Raw genomic sequence first — 17,858 nt, forward strand, 5'->3', positions numbered from 1 at the left:
CTTTTTTGGAAAACAAATTTGGGAGGTAACGTTCTATCACACTGTATCTTGGATGTGAGCTTCCGTTTATCCACCCCGCATCTCCACTTTTTTGGAAAACAAAGTTTGGGAGGTAACGTTCTATCACACCGTATCTTGGATGTGAGCTTTCATTTATCCACCCTACTACAATATGATGTGTGCCGTCATCATCAATATCCTGGTCTCATTGGAGATTATGGACCCAATTAGATAAATTTTCACTTCTATAATTTCAATTGTGTAATTATATCAAACATAACTTTAAATTTCAAATACTGTTTTTCAATTTGATTTCAAACATTTTTAAAAATATATATATCATCAATTCATGTCCAACCATCTACTTATAACTTTTGGGTGTTGTATTTTGGAAATTGGTTGTAGCTACCTCAAAACAACACAATAAGAGCACAATTTTGCTAAACACCTCTTTGTTAGGTAAATCCACCCATTGAAGCGGTAGTATATATACCCAATTTTCCTTCATAAATGAATGTTAGATGAAAGTTGGGGAGCTAATCAAAGACGATACTCAACACAATAATAGTAAGAAATTAACGTGTACGTAGTGCTATAACAACCTTCGATCCACTGATATTGTTTATGAGTTTATATAATAAAATATATACAGACAAGGGTAAATTTAGAGTTTTAATAAGATGAGTGTGTTTTAATAAAAATTGTGTGAGTTTGCCGCAAAGAGAAAAATATTATACCATGTTAAGAGTATTTATCTTTGAGTTTGATAATACTTCAAGCATTCTTGATGTCATATCAATGGTTTGACGCGACGAGTATGATGATGACATGGACATAGAGCTGGGATTGATAAACTTTGTCTAGCTAAGAGCCGTTTTATTATTTTACCCCTGGATTTGAAAATGCATACACAAAAAGAAGTTGGTAGGCTTGGGTCACGATAAATACTTGATTGATATGAGTGATACAAAATTAATCTCCAAATTACTTATGAATAGTAATGAAAAGTATTTCAAGGGAGGGATTGTTGCTGAACAAAATCCTAATTGGTAGCTGAAAAAAGAAGCTGCTACTGCTTAAGGAACTCTTAATGATTAACCAAATAAAATTGCACTAATAATGAACAATTTTTTTTTTTTACATTTGTCATGTTTATAATTTAAATCCATTTTATACAAAATAAAAATCAAGTACATACAAAAGAAGGAACTAAATAATAAGGAAATAATTAACCACTAAATTTGAGCCACTGAATCGGAAAGTATATATTTAAAAGTTCAGGATTAAGCATTTTTTGCCTCTCTAGTTTGCGCAATATTTTCTTTTTTAATGGCTCCATTAGTTAAAAAGGACAAAATCCGACTATATCGCAAACCACAAGGAAAGATAAATGTGTGCCAATTTTTTATCGATGACGGTATTGGAAAGTCTATCAAACTTTCACCAACAAAATAAAAATTTAGATTGTCAAACAACAAAAACTATTAAGATTTTTATATCGCATTTTTTACAAGAAGCAAAATATAAAAAATACAACTAAAGTAGAGGACTCAAAAAATGATAGCAGTAGACAATAGTCCAAAATTGTACACTCATATTTCTTATAGGTTTTTGGCTACTATCCTCGTGGCTCGAGCACTGTGCTTTACCAGTGAGATTTGGAATACAAAAAGGCAAATTAAAAATACTAATAAATCAGTCATTATCTTAATTCTTAAAATGATTATATTAATTATTCATTTACTTAATTATCATCATGCTGCCCATGTTATGCATTTTTGCCAACAAAATCGTAGTTGAACTATTTAATATACATTTACCTTTTCTCTCAATATTTTCTTTTGTCTTTGATATTCTATAAGAAAAATTCTCCTAAAAATGTTTTTATCCTTTTAACACCATGGGTGGGCTAACTTTTCAATTTTTAAAATCCTACTAAGAACATTTCAAGTTGAAAAATACAGTAAAGGAGGATTTTTCTTTATTATGTTGAATTTTCAGCTATTACTATAGTAAAAGTGTAATATAAGCTAGTAGACTAAGATACCTTATTCAGTGAAATTTCATAAGTGAGTTAATGTAATATAATTAAAGGAACAAGAACAACGATTGTGTATCTTATAATTGCAGCGAAATTTGCTGATCTAACTGCCAAAAGAAATCGATCCAAAGTCTTCTTTTGTCTCATTAGGAAACAAAGCGTTTTTCCACAAACTAGATACCTTTCTTGATCTTGTTTTTGTGTTGTCAGTTGAGAAAATTATAACATACGCAAATCTTATTTCTATCTCACGAAGAAGTATTTACTTAATTACTATCACCACACGACATTTTTTGTCAGCAAAGCAACTCTGGCAAACCTTGTCATTTGTCACATGCAAAACCTATAACTGACACCCTATATTCAAAAAATCTGCCATGAAGGAATCCTATTATTACAAGTAATCAAAATGACCATACTACCCTTGTACAAGAAAAAATAAATATAAAATAAAGACAATTAATTGGTCATCCACTGGGTAGTTTGGTCATTTTGATCTACCATCTGTATCATGAGGTTTTTGTCTCCCTATTCTATAACTAGGGTCATTATCATTTTCAAACTATAATATCTATCCTGTGATATTTGACTAGATTCCTCTTTAAAACTAAATATACCAACAAAAATATTATTATATATTATTGTGTAATTTTATAAGTGAAGTTTAGGATTGTGTCTATCCGTCTTATTCCTACTTTATGAAAAGAGAAAAATTATTTTTGATGTTCATTGGCTCAAGTAAAATTTATTAAATCAAGTATGAAAATAAAATAGATATATTAACAAAGAAGTCATGCTAAATAAAGAAGAAAAAAAATATCAATAATAAATAATATGATAACTGAAGTAAAAGATCATAACAAAACAACAAGAAAACTGAAGACTATAGTATAAGTGTAATAGAAGTAATAATTTTAAATACTTTATGATATTTAACTCTTAGAACCTCTTATTGAGAAAAAAATATATTAAATGATAGTAGTGTAAAATAGATTAAGTGCCCGTTTGAATTGACTTATTTTAAGTGCTTTTAAGTCAAAATATCTTTTAAACAGTTTTGAAGTGTTTGGGTAAAGTTAAAAAGTGCTTATAAACACTTATTTTAAAGTCAAAATAACAAAAATAAGCCAAAAATCATAAGTTAGAAATCCTAACTTATGGCTTTTGGCTTATAAGTCGTAAGCCAAAAGTCAATCCAAACAGGCCCTAAATAGAGTCCAAATAATTTTTCTGAGTAATAGAAGTAATAATTTTAAATACTTTATGGTATTTGACTCTTAGAACCTCTTATTCACGAAAAAAAAATATCAAATGATAGTAGTGTAAAATAAATAGAGTCCAAATAATTTTTCTTTTATGGAGTGCTATACAACAAAAGATTCCCTCAAGTCTTTAAAACCAGGGGCGGCTCAACGTAATTGGGGGCCTAAAGCGAAATTTTCTTTGAGGCCTAAAAAATTTCATACATATTTATTTAAAAATTATTTTTATAATTGTTTAGATGCACATTATTACTTCAACTTTTTAATAGATGATTTATTTGAGTAATTTTTTAAAAAAATTTAATTAATTTTAGGTAAGATTTTATCAATTCAATGCTGAAAAATATCCTTTTACTAAAGCAATCATTATATGAATTGTTAACATAATTCTCTAAGGAATAAGTTGACAAACTTTAAGCAAAATAAGAGTTAGAACCATAGAATCTGATTCAAGACGTTGATAACTTGATATACCTAACTTTGATTGAAAATTTAAGTAAACAAAAAATTGTGATTCACTTTGTTCTACACTGTTCGACTAATGATTCGGATTTCTGATAGAGTATTACTTTAACTTATCAAAGATTTGAAGAAAAAGAGTGAAAAAGGAGTTTTAAAATAAATAAATAATGTGAATGTCAGAAATGTAATAATACAAAATAACGTTTTCTTGATTTCTTCTATTTGAATGGAGTTAAGGAGAATAAAATAATATATATATATATACTTTTTATTATAAATAATTATTATTTTTATAAAAATAAAAACACATAATTTGTTCTTGGTAAAAATTTGAGGCCTCCTAAAATTGGGGGCCTAAAACATGTGCCTTAATTTTTCTAAGCAAGAGCCGCCCCTGTTTAAAACCCCCGCTAAATATGAACTAAACTATCTCATGATATTCTGAATCTAGCTCATATATAAAATGAGCGAATAATTTAACTCTTAAAACATATTTCATATTTAGATGGCGAAAAATCGACATCAAAATGCCTACTTTTTTCATTAAAATAATTTTGAAAAAGATTTTTCAATCATCTTTAAATATTCCTTATCTGTTTTGGGCTCAATTTAATATTACAAAATAAAACATGTAACCTTCCCCTAAAACAATAAAGAAATAGGGTGGGGTGGGGTGGGGTGGGGATGGAACAAGAAAACAGAGAATCTACAAACAGCTACTACTGTGCAACAACTTTTGCCCCCCTCCCATACTTTTTTCCTGTCCATAAACTATCTGTGCTACCATGTCAGCTTCTGGACAAATTATTAAAAAAAAATATCAAAATTGTTTGATTCACATATTAAATTATTTCGAGATTATATAATTAAAATTGAAATTAAATTTATACTAAAAAATTTCATTGACAACTCAAAATATGATAAATTAAACTAAACTAAACTAAAGATATTTCATCTTATTGTACGTATCAAACGAGCGTTAAGTGAGTACTAGAGTAAACTAAAGAATAAAAGGTAAAAATATCAAATATGGACCATTCTACTTAAATCTTTAAACCCTGTATCATTATCTATAGATTTTCAATAGTAATTCTTGAACCGTTAACAAGGACTTCTCCTTAGAAATTGCTTTCATGACTAATTACATTACTAAAAACAATGCATGTAAAACAAAGTTTTCTGTTTTTATGGTAATTTCAATGTTTTATTCTCTTGTTTGTCTAGCCCTTTTCACTCTGCATTTTAATTGTCATTTTGTTGCTTGTCTTCTTTAATTTCTGTTCCTAAATTATTCTTCTGTTTCATTGGGCTTTATAAGACTTCTCTTAGGATTTTTCTTCCATGAGCTTTTCATTTTCTTTTGTAAATTTGTAATTTTATTGGAAGTTTCAAACTTGCTTTCCTTATTTGGATAAGAATCTTTTTGCCCATAGCAATTCTTGATCTGATCCAATATTGCATTTACTCTTTTGTCTTCAAATTAGGCTTTTTTCAGCTTTGTAGATAAAAGGGTACTATGAAAGATTTGAACTTTTGGAAGAATTGGACCTAAAGTAAGATTCTTGAATTTGACAAAAGTGTGAAATTTTGTTGCTTTTTTGGAGAAGATGCTGTGTGCCTGTTCAGGTGAGCAATTCAAATTTGATGAGCCACCACCAGAGTCTCCTGAGTCATTGGCCACAAGGGATTTTTCAGCTAGTGGTATTTCTTCAAGAAATGGAACAGTTGATTGGGATTTAAAACTTGATGATGCACAAGTTGATGAAGTTGAATCAACTTTAAAAGAGGCACTTTCCTTGAACTATGAGGTAACAGCCTTAACACCCTTAAAACTTATTTAGCATTTGAGTTAAAGATACGAGTTGATTTCTCATATGGTCACTCAAGAATAGTTGGTATCTGATAAAGCTACATTCTTTGTTGAAAAAAAATTGAATTTGGTGATTTTCTGAGATAATAAATATTAGTTGAGTGACTAACAGATAGTTCATATAGTCGACTCTATCTTGTTTGGTATTGAGGCATAGTTGATTGATTGATGATTGATCGATTTGTTCACCCGATTTAGTAGCATTGTCTCAAGGTTTATGTAAGTAGATTTGGCTCTTTTGTGGTTTGGGGTGCAGGAAGCAAGAGCTTTGTTGGGGAGGCTAGAATATCAAAGAGGGAATTTTGATGCTGCCCTTCAAGTGTTTCAAGGAATAGATATTAGAACCCTGTCATCGAGAATGTCTAAAGCCATTTCTGAGAGAACGAGGCCCTTAAAACCGCGTTCCAAAGGTGATATCGTGCCTGCTGGCGTAATGTCACTGCATTCTGTGAGTTTACTTCTTGAAGCAATTTTGCTTAAAGCAAAATCCTTAGAAGAGCTCAGCCGAATCAAAGGTAAAGCTGCTTCTCGTTATGTTATTTGGTATTTCTCCTTAATGTTATTTGGTTGTACTATGCTTAGCATCCAGAGTTGTCGAAGACTAAAAATGTATTGTCAATCTTAGTTCTGTATGCCATTGATAGATGAACTCAATGCTATTAGGATTGAAGGGTGTGTTGTCTGCTTTTTGGTACTGATGTAGCTGCATATGATTTTTAACTCATCAGATGCTGCTAAGGAGTGCAAGATGATACTGGATGTTGTCGATTCAGCATTACCAAATGGAATACCAGATGGAATTTCTGAAGACTGCAAGTTATTGGAGATGTTTCATAAAGCACTCGAGTTACTTCCGAAGTTATGGATACAAGCAGGATATTTGGATGAAGCTGTGCTTGCATATCGAAGGGCACTAATCAAGCCATGGAATTTGGATTCCCAAAGATTGGCCTGTATACAAAAAGACTTAGCCACCACTTTACTCTTTGGAGGCGTTGAAGTTGAGGTTCCTGCTCAATTTCAAGTGTGGGGTTCAACAGCCCCTAAAAGTAACTTGGAGGAAGCAATTCTCTTGTTGTTTGTACTCATGAGCAGAATGCTAAATGGTCAAATAATATGGGATTCTGAAGTCATGAGCCATTTGACATTCGCGCTGACAATTTCTAACAACTTTGAGTCTGTTGCAGATCATATTGAGCAGGTTATTCCCGGAGTTTATACCCGAGCAGAGAGGTGGTATCTACTTGCTCTTTGTTACAGTGCTGCAGGTCAGAATGATACGGCATTGAACCTTGTCAAGAAAATTTCTGGATGTTCGGAAGCCAACCAAGAACCTTATATTCCATCTCTCTTGTTGGGAGCAAAGCTGTGTTCTCAGGATCTGCAACAAGCTCACGAGGGGATAAATTTTGCTCGTCAAGTAATTAACTCGGCCAAAAATCAAGACGAACATTTCCTAGTTCAAGCTCATAAACTTCTTGGCGTCTGTTATGGAAATGCTGCAAGAGTTTCCCTTTCGGATTTTGAAAGAAATTTCTGCCAAAGAGAAGCATTAGCTGCCTTAAACTCAGCTTCAGTTTGCAAGGAGGATCCAGAAATTATGTTTATTCTTGGATTAGAAAATGCCATCCAAAGAAACTTGACTCCAGCTTTTAATAATGTAATGCGCTACTCAGAAATGTCGGCTGGAAGTACAGCGAAAGCTTGGAAGTTGTTGGCTTTAGTCGTTTCTGCAGAACAGAGATTCAAAGATGCTGAAGCCATAGTTGATCTTGCTCTCGATGAGACTGGACAAATCGACCAAATGGAACATCTCAGATTAAAAGCTGTCCTTCAAATATCTCAACAACAGCCCAAGCAAGCCATAGAGACATACAGGATTCTGCTTGCTTTGATTCAAGCACAAAAGGAGTCCGCGACAAATGATGTGGTACACACCTTTTTTTTAAAACTTCCTCTGAGAAAGTTTTGAGTATACATATCATTCTGACAATCTGATATATGAAATCCCCACAATACGATACGTGGAATAATTTTTGTTAAGGAAATTGGAGGTCATAAAGTTTTTTTGTTTGGGCTGCAGGTAACTTCTCAGAGAAGATTAGAAGTTGAAGCATGGCTTGATTTAGCAGGATTATATACAGATCTTGAGTCGTGGCGTGACGCTGAAATATGTATAAACAGAGCCAAAGCAATTCAATTTTTCTGCCCGCGGAATTGGCATGCAACAGGTCTTAACATAACTGTGCAAAATATATATGTTTCTTTCTCAGTAACTAAAAATGATTCTTTAAATACTTTTAGGTGTATTATTTCAAGCTAAAGCAAGATATAAGGAAGCTCTTGTTGCCTTCACAGTTTCTCTATCAATAGAACCAGATTATATCCCCAGCATTGTTTCTACAGCTAAAGTCCTTATGAAGATGAGTAACGACGTAGCCCCTATTGCTAGAAGCTTTTTAATGAATGCTCTACGATTAGAACCAACGAACCATGAAGCGTGGTTTAACCTTGGAATGCTTGCAAAGATGGAAGGATCAGTCCATCAAGCAGCAGATTTTTTCCAAGCTGCACACGAGTTAAAGCTTTCTGCACCAGTTCAAAGTTTTATCTGATAGTGACTACTAATTCAAGGCAGAAAATGAAAACTTGAATTCAGCCATACATCCAGTAGCAATTTGTTAATAGCGTAGACGTTTGTGACTGATTTATGAAGTCTATCTGGTTCTATATACTTCCCAACATGAACAGGATAGTACTACTTATCGATGTTGATGAACAACATCTCCGACAGGCTAATGGACATGCTACGGAAGTAGTATCAGTACTCATGGTATTTTGTATTAGTGTATATAACAATTAGTACATCTTTTTGCTGGCTTTTGGAGTAATATCTTGATCTCACAGTTGTTTTGCTTCTGCTTGCAATCAAGCACTGAACATTTTCATTGAAAGTACTCTTTGTTCTGTGTTTAGATAACTGCAATGACCCAATACAACATGATTGTAAATACGAACTCATACAAGTATAGCTAAACGTTCACTATGTATTTCGTGCTTGTAAGTCTCGTCGTGCTCATTCTTGTTTCTTTTATGACACCTGAAAAATTCCTGGGGATCAACTAGTACATGGAAACTCGATGGATAATAGGCTTTGTTTGTGCTAATTTGTAGGCATTTTGATTTTTGCAGTAGGTATACTTTACCACTATGATCATATGAAGTTGTTGAGTCTGAACCATCTTCATGGCATTGGAAAACATTTGACTATTAGCTAATGTCTAAAGAGTCGAGAGTCTACCAGAAACCATCTCTCGACCTCCACAAGGTCTGTGTACATACTACCTTCTTCACACTACACATGTGGAATTACACCGCGTTTATTGTTGTTGTTGTCGTATTTTCTTCATTCTACTTCATTTTATTTGTAGTAAAATTTTTGAGGTAATTCAAAATTTGATTTTGGCTCTACAACATGTATACGACGTCGTAGTGCAGTGTTTTAAAAGACTGTGTTGGGACTCGCATCGGGGTTCGCTCTGGGGCGGGGCTATTGCAAAACGCACCAAGACTCATGTTTGGGATTTAGTTCTGTGAGACTTACATTCTAAGTGCCCAAATGTACATCCTGAACATGCTCAACGCCCAACTCTCGAGGCTCGCCTAATAAATCTTACATAATTATATGTTAAATTCCTTAGTTAACGTACCTTTCGAACTGACTTAGTGGTTTGGGCTTGAGACTTCAATGTTGGAGGTCTCAAGTTCAAAACCCCTTACTTGCGATGACAAGGAGTTTGCCTTCTGGATCGAGCTCATCAACATGTGTGGTTCGCGAGCTATTACATAGGATTCGGATGTCAACGAGTTTGTCTTCCGGGTCGAGCTCATCAACATGTGTGGTTCGCAAGCTATTGCATAGGAGTCGGATGACAAGGTTTTTAGATCGAGCATGTGTGGTTCGCGAGGAGTTGGAGTTGTGTGGTTTGCTGTTTGCATAGGAGCCGGAGTTAAGATATTGGAGTTGATTTTTTTATTTTCTATGAGTTTCGTTAACCATGTTTCTTGTTATTTTAAATTAAACTATTGATATATTTTTATAAATTTTTCTTTTGAAGTAAAACGCACGCCCCCTTTTAAAACACTGATTAAAAGTACAAAAAGCATAGCAGTAAGTCCTACTTAAAAATAGCTCAAGCTTCAACTAAGCTGACCGGAGACGATGAGTAATCGGCCGTTAAACTCTCTCCGGCCAACCGAAACCCTAGAACTCGAAAGCGGACTTTCTCTAGTTCCACGAGTTAAGCTTCTCTTAACAGTCTACCGTGCTGACAAGTCCGTTAATCCGTTCGACGAATGGAAGTTCAAGCGATCACTGATCGATTACATAAAATCTTCATTCTTCATCACTGTTCCTGAAGAGGACCTACAAATCCGGAAATTCAAAGATCTCAACAAGCGCAAGCGCGAGGAGCCGGTGGCGCGCGGTCGCCTTTTTGTTCACGACTTAGGGTTTCTGTCGAAGGTGATTGGGGAAACTGAGGATGATGTGGAGAGAGCTGATAAGAAGTTTTTAGAATGGAGGAGAGGGTTTGTGGAAAAATTGGATGGGATTGAGTTGAATTTGGAAGGTACGAAGTTTAAGTTGAATGTAGCTGTGCCGGTGTCTGATGATTTTGAAGGAATGAAGAAGGAATGGGAAGAGATTATTGCTTTTGGTGCTCGTGGTTAGTAATGATTTTATATGTTTTAGTATTTTGGATATAATGCAGTTGAATTATAATGCTGGTACACTTGCTTTTTGTTTGTTTAGAGATTTGTATGTTAGTAGAAAATGTCCGTTATAGAATCTAATGGAACGGAGTGAATCTCGATGTATATTTCCTTGTTGTAGTAGCCGGAGGAAGAAAATAAGAAAAGTGAAGAAACTTGATTGTTATAAGAAGAATAATATCCTGTTTCACTGTTCTATATGACTTGCCCTCAATGTAGAAGTCAATGTGATGAATGAAATTTGATAGTTAGATAAGAAAATCTGGATTTTAACTTTCAAATGAGGAGCTAAGACGTAAGGATGCTCAAGAACAGATTTTTTAGTTGTTGTATGGTGTAAATGGAAGACCTTTTGTTTCATAAAGGGTTTGAAGCTGAAACTACTGAAAACTTAAGGTCACTCAGTCTAAAGTGACAAAGCTTCTGGCTGTTTTTGTATTTTGCACGAGCTAGGAGTACTTGGTTCCTCATTTTATTGTTGGTGATATGATGCGCCAGTGTAAATGGTCCATGCTTTTCACAGGGTTGGTACCTTGAAGTAATTGTATCTCCTATTTTCTTCTTTACAGGATATCAGAGGAGTGCAAAGATGCAGCCAGATACAATTGTGTTGAAAGGTATGCCATCACGATGGTTTGCAGAGACAAGGGTCTCATCTAAGCCCTCTATGCTGGTTACTCACACAATTGTTTCCGCGCTTGGAAAGATAAGGCAAGTGCTATTAGTTGTTTTTATATCATCTATTAGACTGTTTATGAAAAGTTATTATCTGTTTGACTACTTGTTTGACATTTGAATTGTTTGTTATGGTGTTGAAAGCTGTCTATTTGTTCATGGATACTTGCAGCAGTAGCTATCTTGTTCACTTGACTAATATATCAAGTGCTTTTTTAACCATTGTTGAGAAAAAAGTTTCCTAAAGCAATATTGATACATACTAAAAGTTCTTTCTTTAGAAATATGATTACCTACCAAAATTTGTTAAACAATCACGTCTCAACTACATTCAACTATGTGTTGCGTAGAGCTGGAGACTGCCATATTCTGTACTTTGCGTCCCTATTTTTTCCACTTCCTTGAAAGGGTCTACTATGCTTTTATTTATTTCATTATTCCCACTTGTCCAAGAAAAGATAGGACAGAAACTTGCTGATTGCTCACCCTCTCTTTCCAGATTTTAGCTCTTAAGCTTATTGTATATACATACAACTATTTTGGTAATTTTCATCTTTAATTTGGCTTATCTTATTTTTTTCTTCGGTAGGAATCTTCATGTTGCTGAGGACAATAGTATAGGTGATGGAGCAGATGAAGAAGACATAGTTTCTGGTCTTCATTGTAAGATTGTAGTGCGGTTTGAGAAGCACAAGGACTTCCATGACGCCTTGAAGATTTTGTGTGGTCGCTCATTGCAAAAGGTATATTTGTTGGAACATCAGTCTATTATTTTTACTTTTCCTATAGTTAGTATCCCATGGTACTCTGAAGAGTAGGAGTTGCTCGGCCAAAATTGAAAGAAATTGTTGGCTGATGGAGGATTTCCAAGAAGATATTCTTATCATCAAAGATGTGATCCTCTGAGATGAGAAGATATTCTTCATATCAAGATATGATCCTCTAAGATCTTAGTATAATTGTGGTAATCTAGAATATCATATCTCTGATTCTTTCTCTTAATGTAAAGATTTAGGTGATTCTATTCCACAATCTTTTATGTATATATAAAGCCATGTACATGACATAGAAAGATATGAATGAAATTATTCAATAATCTTATTCCACATGGTATCAGAGCTTTAGGCTTATTCCTGGCCAATTTTATTCATCCTATCTTGAAAAATCCCATTTTGCTATCTTTATCTGCCCAAACCATGTCTGAAAATGGTACTGCCGCAAATATTCCAGTCTCTGAAAATGTTTCTGCAACCGTAGAGAATAACTCTACAGTTTCAATTGGAGATTTGCAACATTCAGCTTCAACAGGTAGTTGTTCATTGGCCTTCACAGGTATTTCTTACTCTTTTATTACTAATGTCTCAGACAAACTTTCTCCAACGTGGGTGGTTGATTCCGGGGCAACTGATCACATGACTAGTCTCTCTCATCTCTTCATATCATATTCCCCTTGTCCTAGCTATAAAAAAATAACTATAGCTGATGGTTCAGTTATTACTGTAGCTGGGCAAGGAGACATACCACTTGGAAAATCCTTGATACTTAAAGATGTCCTTCATATCCCAAAGTTATCTGCAAATCTCATTTCTATCCAGAAACTCACCAAAGATTCCAAATGCCAAGTAACTTTCTTCCCTTCATATTGCTTATTTCAGGAACAGAACACGAAGGAGATGATTGGGCGTGCTAGTGAGAAAGGTGGTCTTTATTGTTTGGATTTCCACAATGGTGAATATATATCTAAGAATTCCTTGTCTAGTTCATTCTTGTCTGAATCTATCATGTCCAATAAAGAGAAAGTATGGCTTTATCATCGTCGGTTAGGTCACCCTTCCTTTTATGTAATCAAAAGGATGTTCCCATCTTTGTTCAAAGATTTGATTGTTGAGTCTTTTCATTGTGATGATTGTGAAATTGCAAAACACAAACGTACTTCCTTTCCAATTAGTCACAAAAGATGTCAAACTCCATTCTCTCTTATTCATAGTGATATTTGGGGACCCTCTCCCATTCCTAATATTTCTGGTGCTAGATGGTTTGTGTCATTCATTGATGATTGTACAAGAGTTACGTGGATCTATTTGCTAAAGCAAAAATCAGATGTCAGTCAAATTCTTCCTACCTTTTTTAATATGATCAAAACCCAATATGATGTGCCAATTAAAAGATTTCGATCCGATAATGCCAAGGACTACTTCAATCAAAACCTCTCTGTTTTCTTCCAAAAAGAGGGAATTATTCATGAATCTTCATGTGTCAATACTCCTCAACAAAATGGGATAGCAGAGAGAAGAAATGGTCTGTTACTTGACATTACTAGATCATTATTGTTTCACAAAAAGGTGCCAAAACAGTATTGGGGGGAAGCTGTCCTAACTGCTGCACATCTTAGTAACAGAATGCCATCAAGAATTCTGAACTTTCAAAGTCCGCTTGATACTCTTAGGAATTTCTTTCCAAATTTTGAAATTTCCAATAAATTGGTTCCTAGAATCTTCGGAAGTGTTGCCTATGTTCATATTCATTCTCAAAATAGAGGCAAATTAGACCCACGTGCTCTTAAGTGTGTTTTCATAGGATATTCTCCTACTCAAAAAGGTTACAAGTGTTATCAACCATCATCAAAGAAATTCTTTGTTTCCGCAGATGTCACATTTGATGAGAGTGAATCCTTTTTTAATCATTCTTACAATCAGGGGGAGTCACTGAAGGGAAAGGAACCTCTAGACTTGTCACTATTTGATTTGTCCATTTCTAGTCGTGCCAAATCCTTGCCTGAGTCACCATTTCTACAGTCACCTGAGTCTCTAAATCCAAATGAACCCATTGAGTCTCCTAATCCAAATATAGATAATGGAATTCTAGAAAATAATCTACCATTGCAGGTATATTCCAGAAGAAAGAGACTAACTGATCAAACTACTCGGTTGCAATCATCTCCACAGGTTACTGCTCCTGATACCCATCCTGAACTTGTTGAACCGTCAGAAACACCAAACCAAACTGATCATGAAGAAGAATTTAACCAACCTAATGTCCTTGACCTTCCCATTGCAATCAGAAAAGGAACCAGAACTTGCACACAACACCCTTTGAGCCTCTCCATGACATATCAAAATCTATCCCCAAGTCATAAAGCTTTTCTCTGTAACCTCCACACAATTCCTATCCCCAGAAATTTGTCTGAAGCATTAGGAAATAAAGAATGGGAGAAAGCTATGAAGGTAGAAATGGAAGCATTGGAGAAAAACAAAACTTGGGATATTGTGGAATTACCAAAAGGAAAAAGGTTGGTCGGGTGCAGATGGGTGTTTACTGTGAAATATAAGTCAGATGGGTCCATAGAAAGATATAAAGCACGTTTGGTAGCAAAGGGTTATACACAAACCTATGGAATTGATTATTTGGAGACTTTTGCCCCAGTGGCAAAAATGAATACAGTGAGAGTTTTATTATCATTGGCTGCAGTTTTTAATTGGAACCTACAACAATTTGATGTAAAAAATGCCTTTTTACATGGAGACTTAGATGAGGAGATCTATAAGGAGGTGCCACCTGCTTTTGAAAGCAAGAAGGGAATGGTGTGTAAACTGAAGAAGGCACTCTATGGATTAAAGCAATCACCTCGTGCATGGTTTGGAAGATTTACAAAGGTTATGATCAAGCTAGGGTATCGACAAAGTCAAGGAGACCACACCTTGTTCGTACGACACTCAAAAATAGGAAAAGTGACAGCATTGTTGGTTTATGTGGATGACATCATAGTAACAGGTGATGATTCAGAGGAGATACAAAATTTGAAGAAGTGTTTACTCAAGGAATTTGACATCAAAGAGCTTGGGAAATTTAAAGTATTTTTTGGGAATCGAAGTGGCACACTCAAAACAAGGAATCTTTATTTCCCGACAAAAATATGTGCTTGATTTGTTGAAAGAAACAGGAAAATTAGGGTGTAAACCAGTGGCTACACCAATTGAATACAATCATAGATTGTGCAATGCTCCAGAAGATTCAGTGGTAGATAAAGGCTTGTATCAAAGGCTTGTAGGGAAATTGATTTACTTGTCCCATACAAGGCCGGACATTGCATTTACTGTAAGTGTTGTTAGCCAATTTATGCATGATCCTAGAGAAATGCATCTTCAAGCTGTCAACTGGATTCTACAATATCTTAAAGGAAGTCCAGGAAAAGGAATATTAATCAAAAGAGGAGGAAACATGGTTTTAGAAGCTTATACAGATGCGGACTATGCTGGTTCATTAGTGGATCGAAGGTCAAGTTCTGGATATTGCACCTTCTTAGGAGGAAATCTGGTGACTTGGAGGAGTAAAAAACAAAATGTAGTAGCTAGATCAAGTGCAGAATCTGAGTTTAGATCCATGGCAATGGGAGTTTGTGAGTTGTTATGGCTAAAGATAATCCTTGATGATTTGAAGATAAGATGGGAAAGACCTATGAGGCTATATTGTGACAATAAATCAGCAATAAGTATAGCTCATAGTCCTGTACACATGATCGCACTAAGCATATTGAGGTAGACAGACATTTCATTAAGGAGAAATTAGATAACGGACTCATTTGTACGCCATTTGTAGCTACAAAAGATCAGGTTGCTGATGTTTTAACAAAAGGATTGCCAAACAATATGTTTCAAGATCTAATAAGCAAGCTAGGAATGGAAGATATCCATTCACCCGCTTGAGGGGGAGTGTTGGCTGATGGAGGATTTCCAAGAAGATATTCTTGTCATCAAAGATGTGATCCTCTAAGATGAGAAGATATTCTTCATATCAAGATATGATCCTCTAAGATCTTAGTATAACTGTGGTAATCTAGAATATCATATCTCTGATTCTTTCTCTTAATGTAAAGATTTAGGTGATTCTATTCCACAATCTTTTATGTATATATAAAGCCATGTACATGACATAGAAAGATATGAATGAAATTATTCAATAATCTTATTCCACAGAAATGAAACGGGTTTGACATATTTAAAAGAAGGAAAAATTTGAGGTGTGTCTATATTGTAATTGATGCTCTGATGAAACATATTGGAGAAATGTACTTTATCGGTTAATCTTTCTCGTCTTCTTTAGCACTCAAAGATGATTATGAATGAAATATCTAACATGTGCTCGGATATATGTATAAACAATTAACTCTTTGGGGTTGCCCAGTGGTTTGGGCTTGGGACTTCCATGTTGTGGAGGTCTCAAGTTCGAAGCCCCTTGCCAGCAAAAGCTAGGGGTTTGCCTTCTGGGTTGAGCTCGTCGCACCGGGCTTGCCTAGTGTGGGTTACCTCTCCTATGTAGTTTGCGAGCTATTGCATAGGAGCGGTTACCCTGTGTGCACCCAAAGGGTAGCGGCTACGGGTTTCCCTTGTCATTAAAAATAAATTAGATGTATAAACAATTAGGCTTTACTCAACTACTACTTTAACAAGTTTTCATCAAAAAGCCTAGTTCTTTAATAAGTGTTGCAAAGTCATACTCCCTTTATCTTATTTTACGTGACACACTTTCTTTTTTAGTCTTTCTCAAAAAGAAGTTTTTTGGTAAATCATGTGATTTATAATTGTGCAGCAAGGATCACGACTCAGAGCTGATTATGACGTGACTTGGGATAAAGATGGATTCTTCCTAGATGCTAGACATCAAATAGAAGAAAGAAAGAGAATGCCAGCAAGAGGAATGGAAGAAAGAGATGAAGGCCATAGGCAACACTCGCGAGTCTCTCAATTTAGTTCTGAGGAAGGACGGAAGAGATTCAAGGTCTAAAGGACACACTTTTAGATATTTCTCCTTCAATTTTTATTTGTGAATTGTGATTATAACAACTGTGATTTATTTCTTCTCTTTCTCTTGCTCTTTTCCAAATGAGGCAGAAGTCAAAAAGTAATTAAAGTGGACACATCAGTTCAGGTAGGATATTAGATTGATCAAACCTCTTGTCTGAATTGCAGGAATAGAGGCAGGAGCATTACATTTGTCACCTTTGGAGAATTCCCTGATCAAAGCAGAGACCTGAAGATGATATGTAGTTTTTAAAGGGTCAGGACATGATAAATTATCTGATTCTATTATGTGGCTCCGTTTTAACAGGTATATGTTCCTTCTGCAAAGTCCAAGTTGTACCTTCTTCTGAATTAAAACAATGTGTCAACTTAATTTTGATCTTTGGAAAAGCTCTCAAGCAATCGGCAACCACATGCCCATCACTGTTCCTTTGTTATGAACAAGTCAATGTCTTAAAATTCTACAGACTTCTATTATACTGTCACCTTAAAAAGTAAAAAAGTAAAAAAGAAGAGCAGGAGAAAGCCAGTGAAGAAAACCACACACTTAAGAATAGAGACTGACTCCGTAATGACAATCTAAGAGACGGGGACGTTACATGGTTTGATAGAAAGATCTAGGAAGGAATACCAAACTTTGAGCCTGAAGTCTTACCAACTCCAGAAGGCTCAAGACCCAACTCCATTTGACAGTAGCCTTAAGTGAGGTTGGATGGAAGTTTATAGAGTAACATATTAATTGGGTCTCTGTGTATAGGAGGCATTTTAAATTTATCTTCAGTGCTCAATTGCAACGCTTTAATCCAGTGGCCAAGTATGCTTAGTAAACAGCATAATTGGAGGATGGGTTCAGCTAACTTCTTTATTGTTTGCTCAACAAGAAGTCCCCAGGTGTATAACTGGCCCTAAATCTTCTCTATACGTACTGATGAGACTCGAATAATTTTTGTTTGTACATTCTGTTTGGGAAACTCCAG

At 34.9% G+C, this 17,858-nt stretch overlaps 2 protein-coding genes across 2 annotated transcripts; both read left to right on the forward strand.

Moving 5' to 3' along the window:
* The first annotated feature begins 4,916 nt into the window (after positions 1 to 4,916).
* Positions 4,917 to 8,531, forward strand: LOC125856552 (protein NPGR1). The gene is made up of 5 exons (XM_049536119.1): positions 4,917 to 5,573; positions 5,892 to 6,150; positions 6,364 to 7,565; positions 7,719 to 7,866; positions 7,940 to 8,531. Exons 1-5 carry the CDS (start codon positions 5,373 to 5,375, stop codon positions 8,248 to 8,250), a joined length of 2,121 nt encoding a protein of 706 aa, XP_049392076.1. The 5' UTR covers positions 4,917 to 5,372; the 3' UTR covers positions 8,251 to 8,531.
* Positions 8,532 to 9,675: 1,144 nt separating this feature from the next.
* On the forward strand, positions 9,676 to 17,293 carry LOC125855504 (uncharacterized). Its single transcript, XM_049535225.1, has 5 exons — positions 9,676 to 10,362; positions 10,978 to 11,119; positions 11,673 to 11,826; positions 16,670 to 16,858; positions 17,050 to 17,293. Exons 1-5 carry the CDS (start codon positions 9,858 to 9,860, stop codon positions 17,053 to 17,055), a joined length of 996 nt encoding a protein of 331 aa, XP_049391182.1. The 5' UTR covers positions 9,676 to 9,857; the 3' UTR covers positions 17,056 to 17,293.
* Positions 17,294 to 17,858: the final 565 nt, after the last annotated feature.

The sequence above is a fragment of the Solanum stenotomum genome, chromosome 2 (genome assembly GCF_019186545.1).
Source record: "Solanum stenotomum isolate F172 chromosome 2, ASM1918654v1, whole genome shotgun sequence".
Lineage (NCBI taxonomy): Eukaryota > Viridiplantae > Streptophyta > Magnoliopsida > Solanales > Solanaceae > Solanum > Solanum stenotomum.

What these genes read in the sequence shown, in the direction of transcription:
- LOC125856552 (XM_049536119.1), top strand. Translation starts at nt 5,373, where the DNA reads ATGCTGTGTGCCTGTTCAGGTGAGCAATTCAAATTTGATGAGCCACCA. An exon ending in AGAGCTCAGCCGAATCAAAG is followed by an intron (nt 6,151 to 6,363) that starts GTAAAGCTGCTT and finishes TTAACTCATCAG; the next exon opens with ATGCTGCTAAGGAGTGCAAG. An exon ending in AGTCCGCGACAAATGATGTG is followed by an intron (nt 7,566 to 7,718) that starts GTACACACCTTT and finishes TTTGGGCTGCAG; the next exon opens with GTAACTTCTCAGAGAAGATT.
- LOC125855504 (XM_049535225.1), top strand. Translation starts at nt 9,858, where the DNA reads ATGAGTAATCGGCCGTTAAACTCTCTCCGGCCAACCGAAACCCTAGAA. An exon ending in TATTGCTTTTGGTGCTCGTG is followed by an intron (nt 10,363 to 10,977) that starts GTTAGTAATGAT and finishes TCTTCTTTACAG; the next exon opens with GATATCAGAGGAGTGCAAAG. An exon ending in GTGGTCGCTCATTGCAAAAG is followed by an intron (nt 11,827 to 16,669) that starts GTATATTTGTTG and finishes ATAATTGTGCAG; the next exon opens with CAAGGATCACGACTCAGAGC.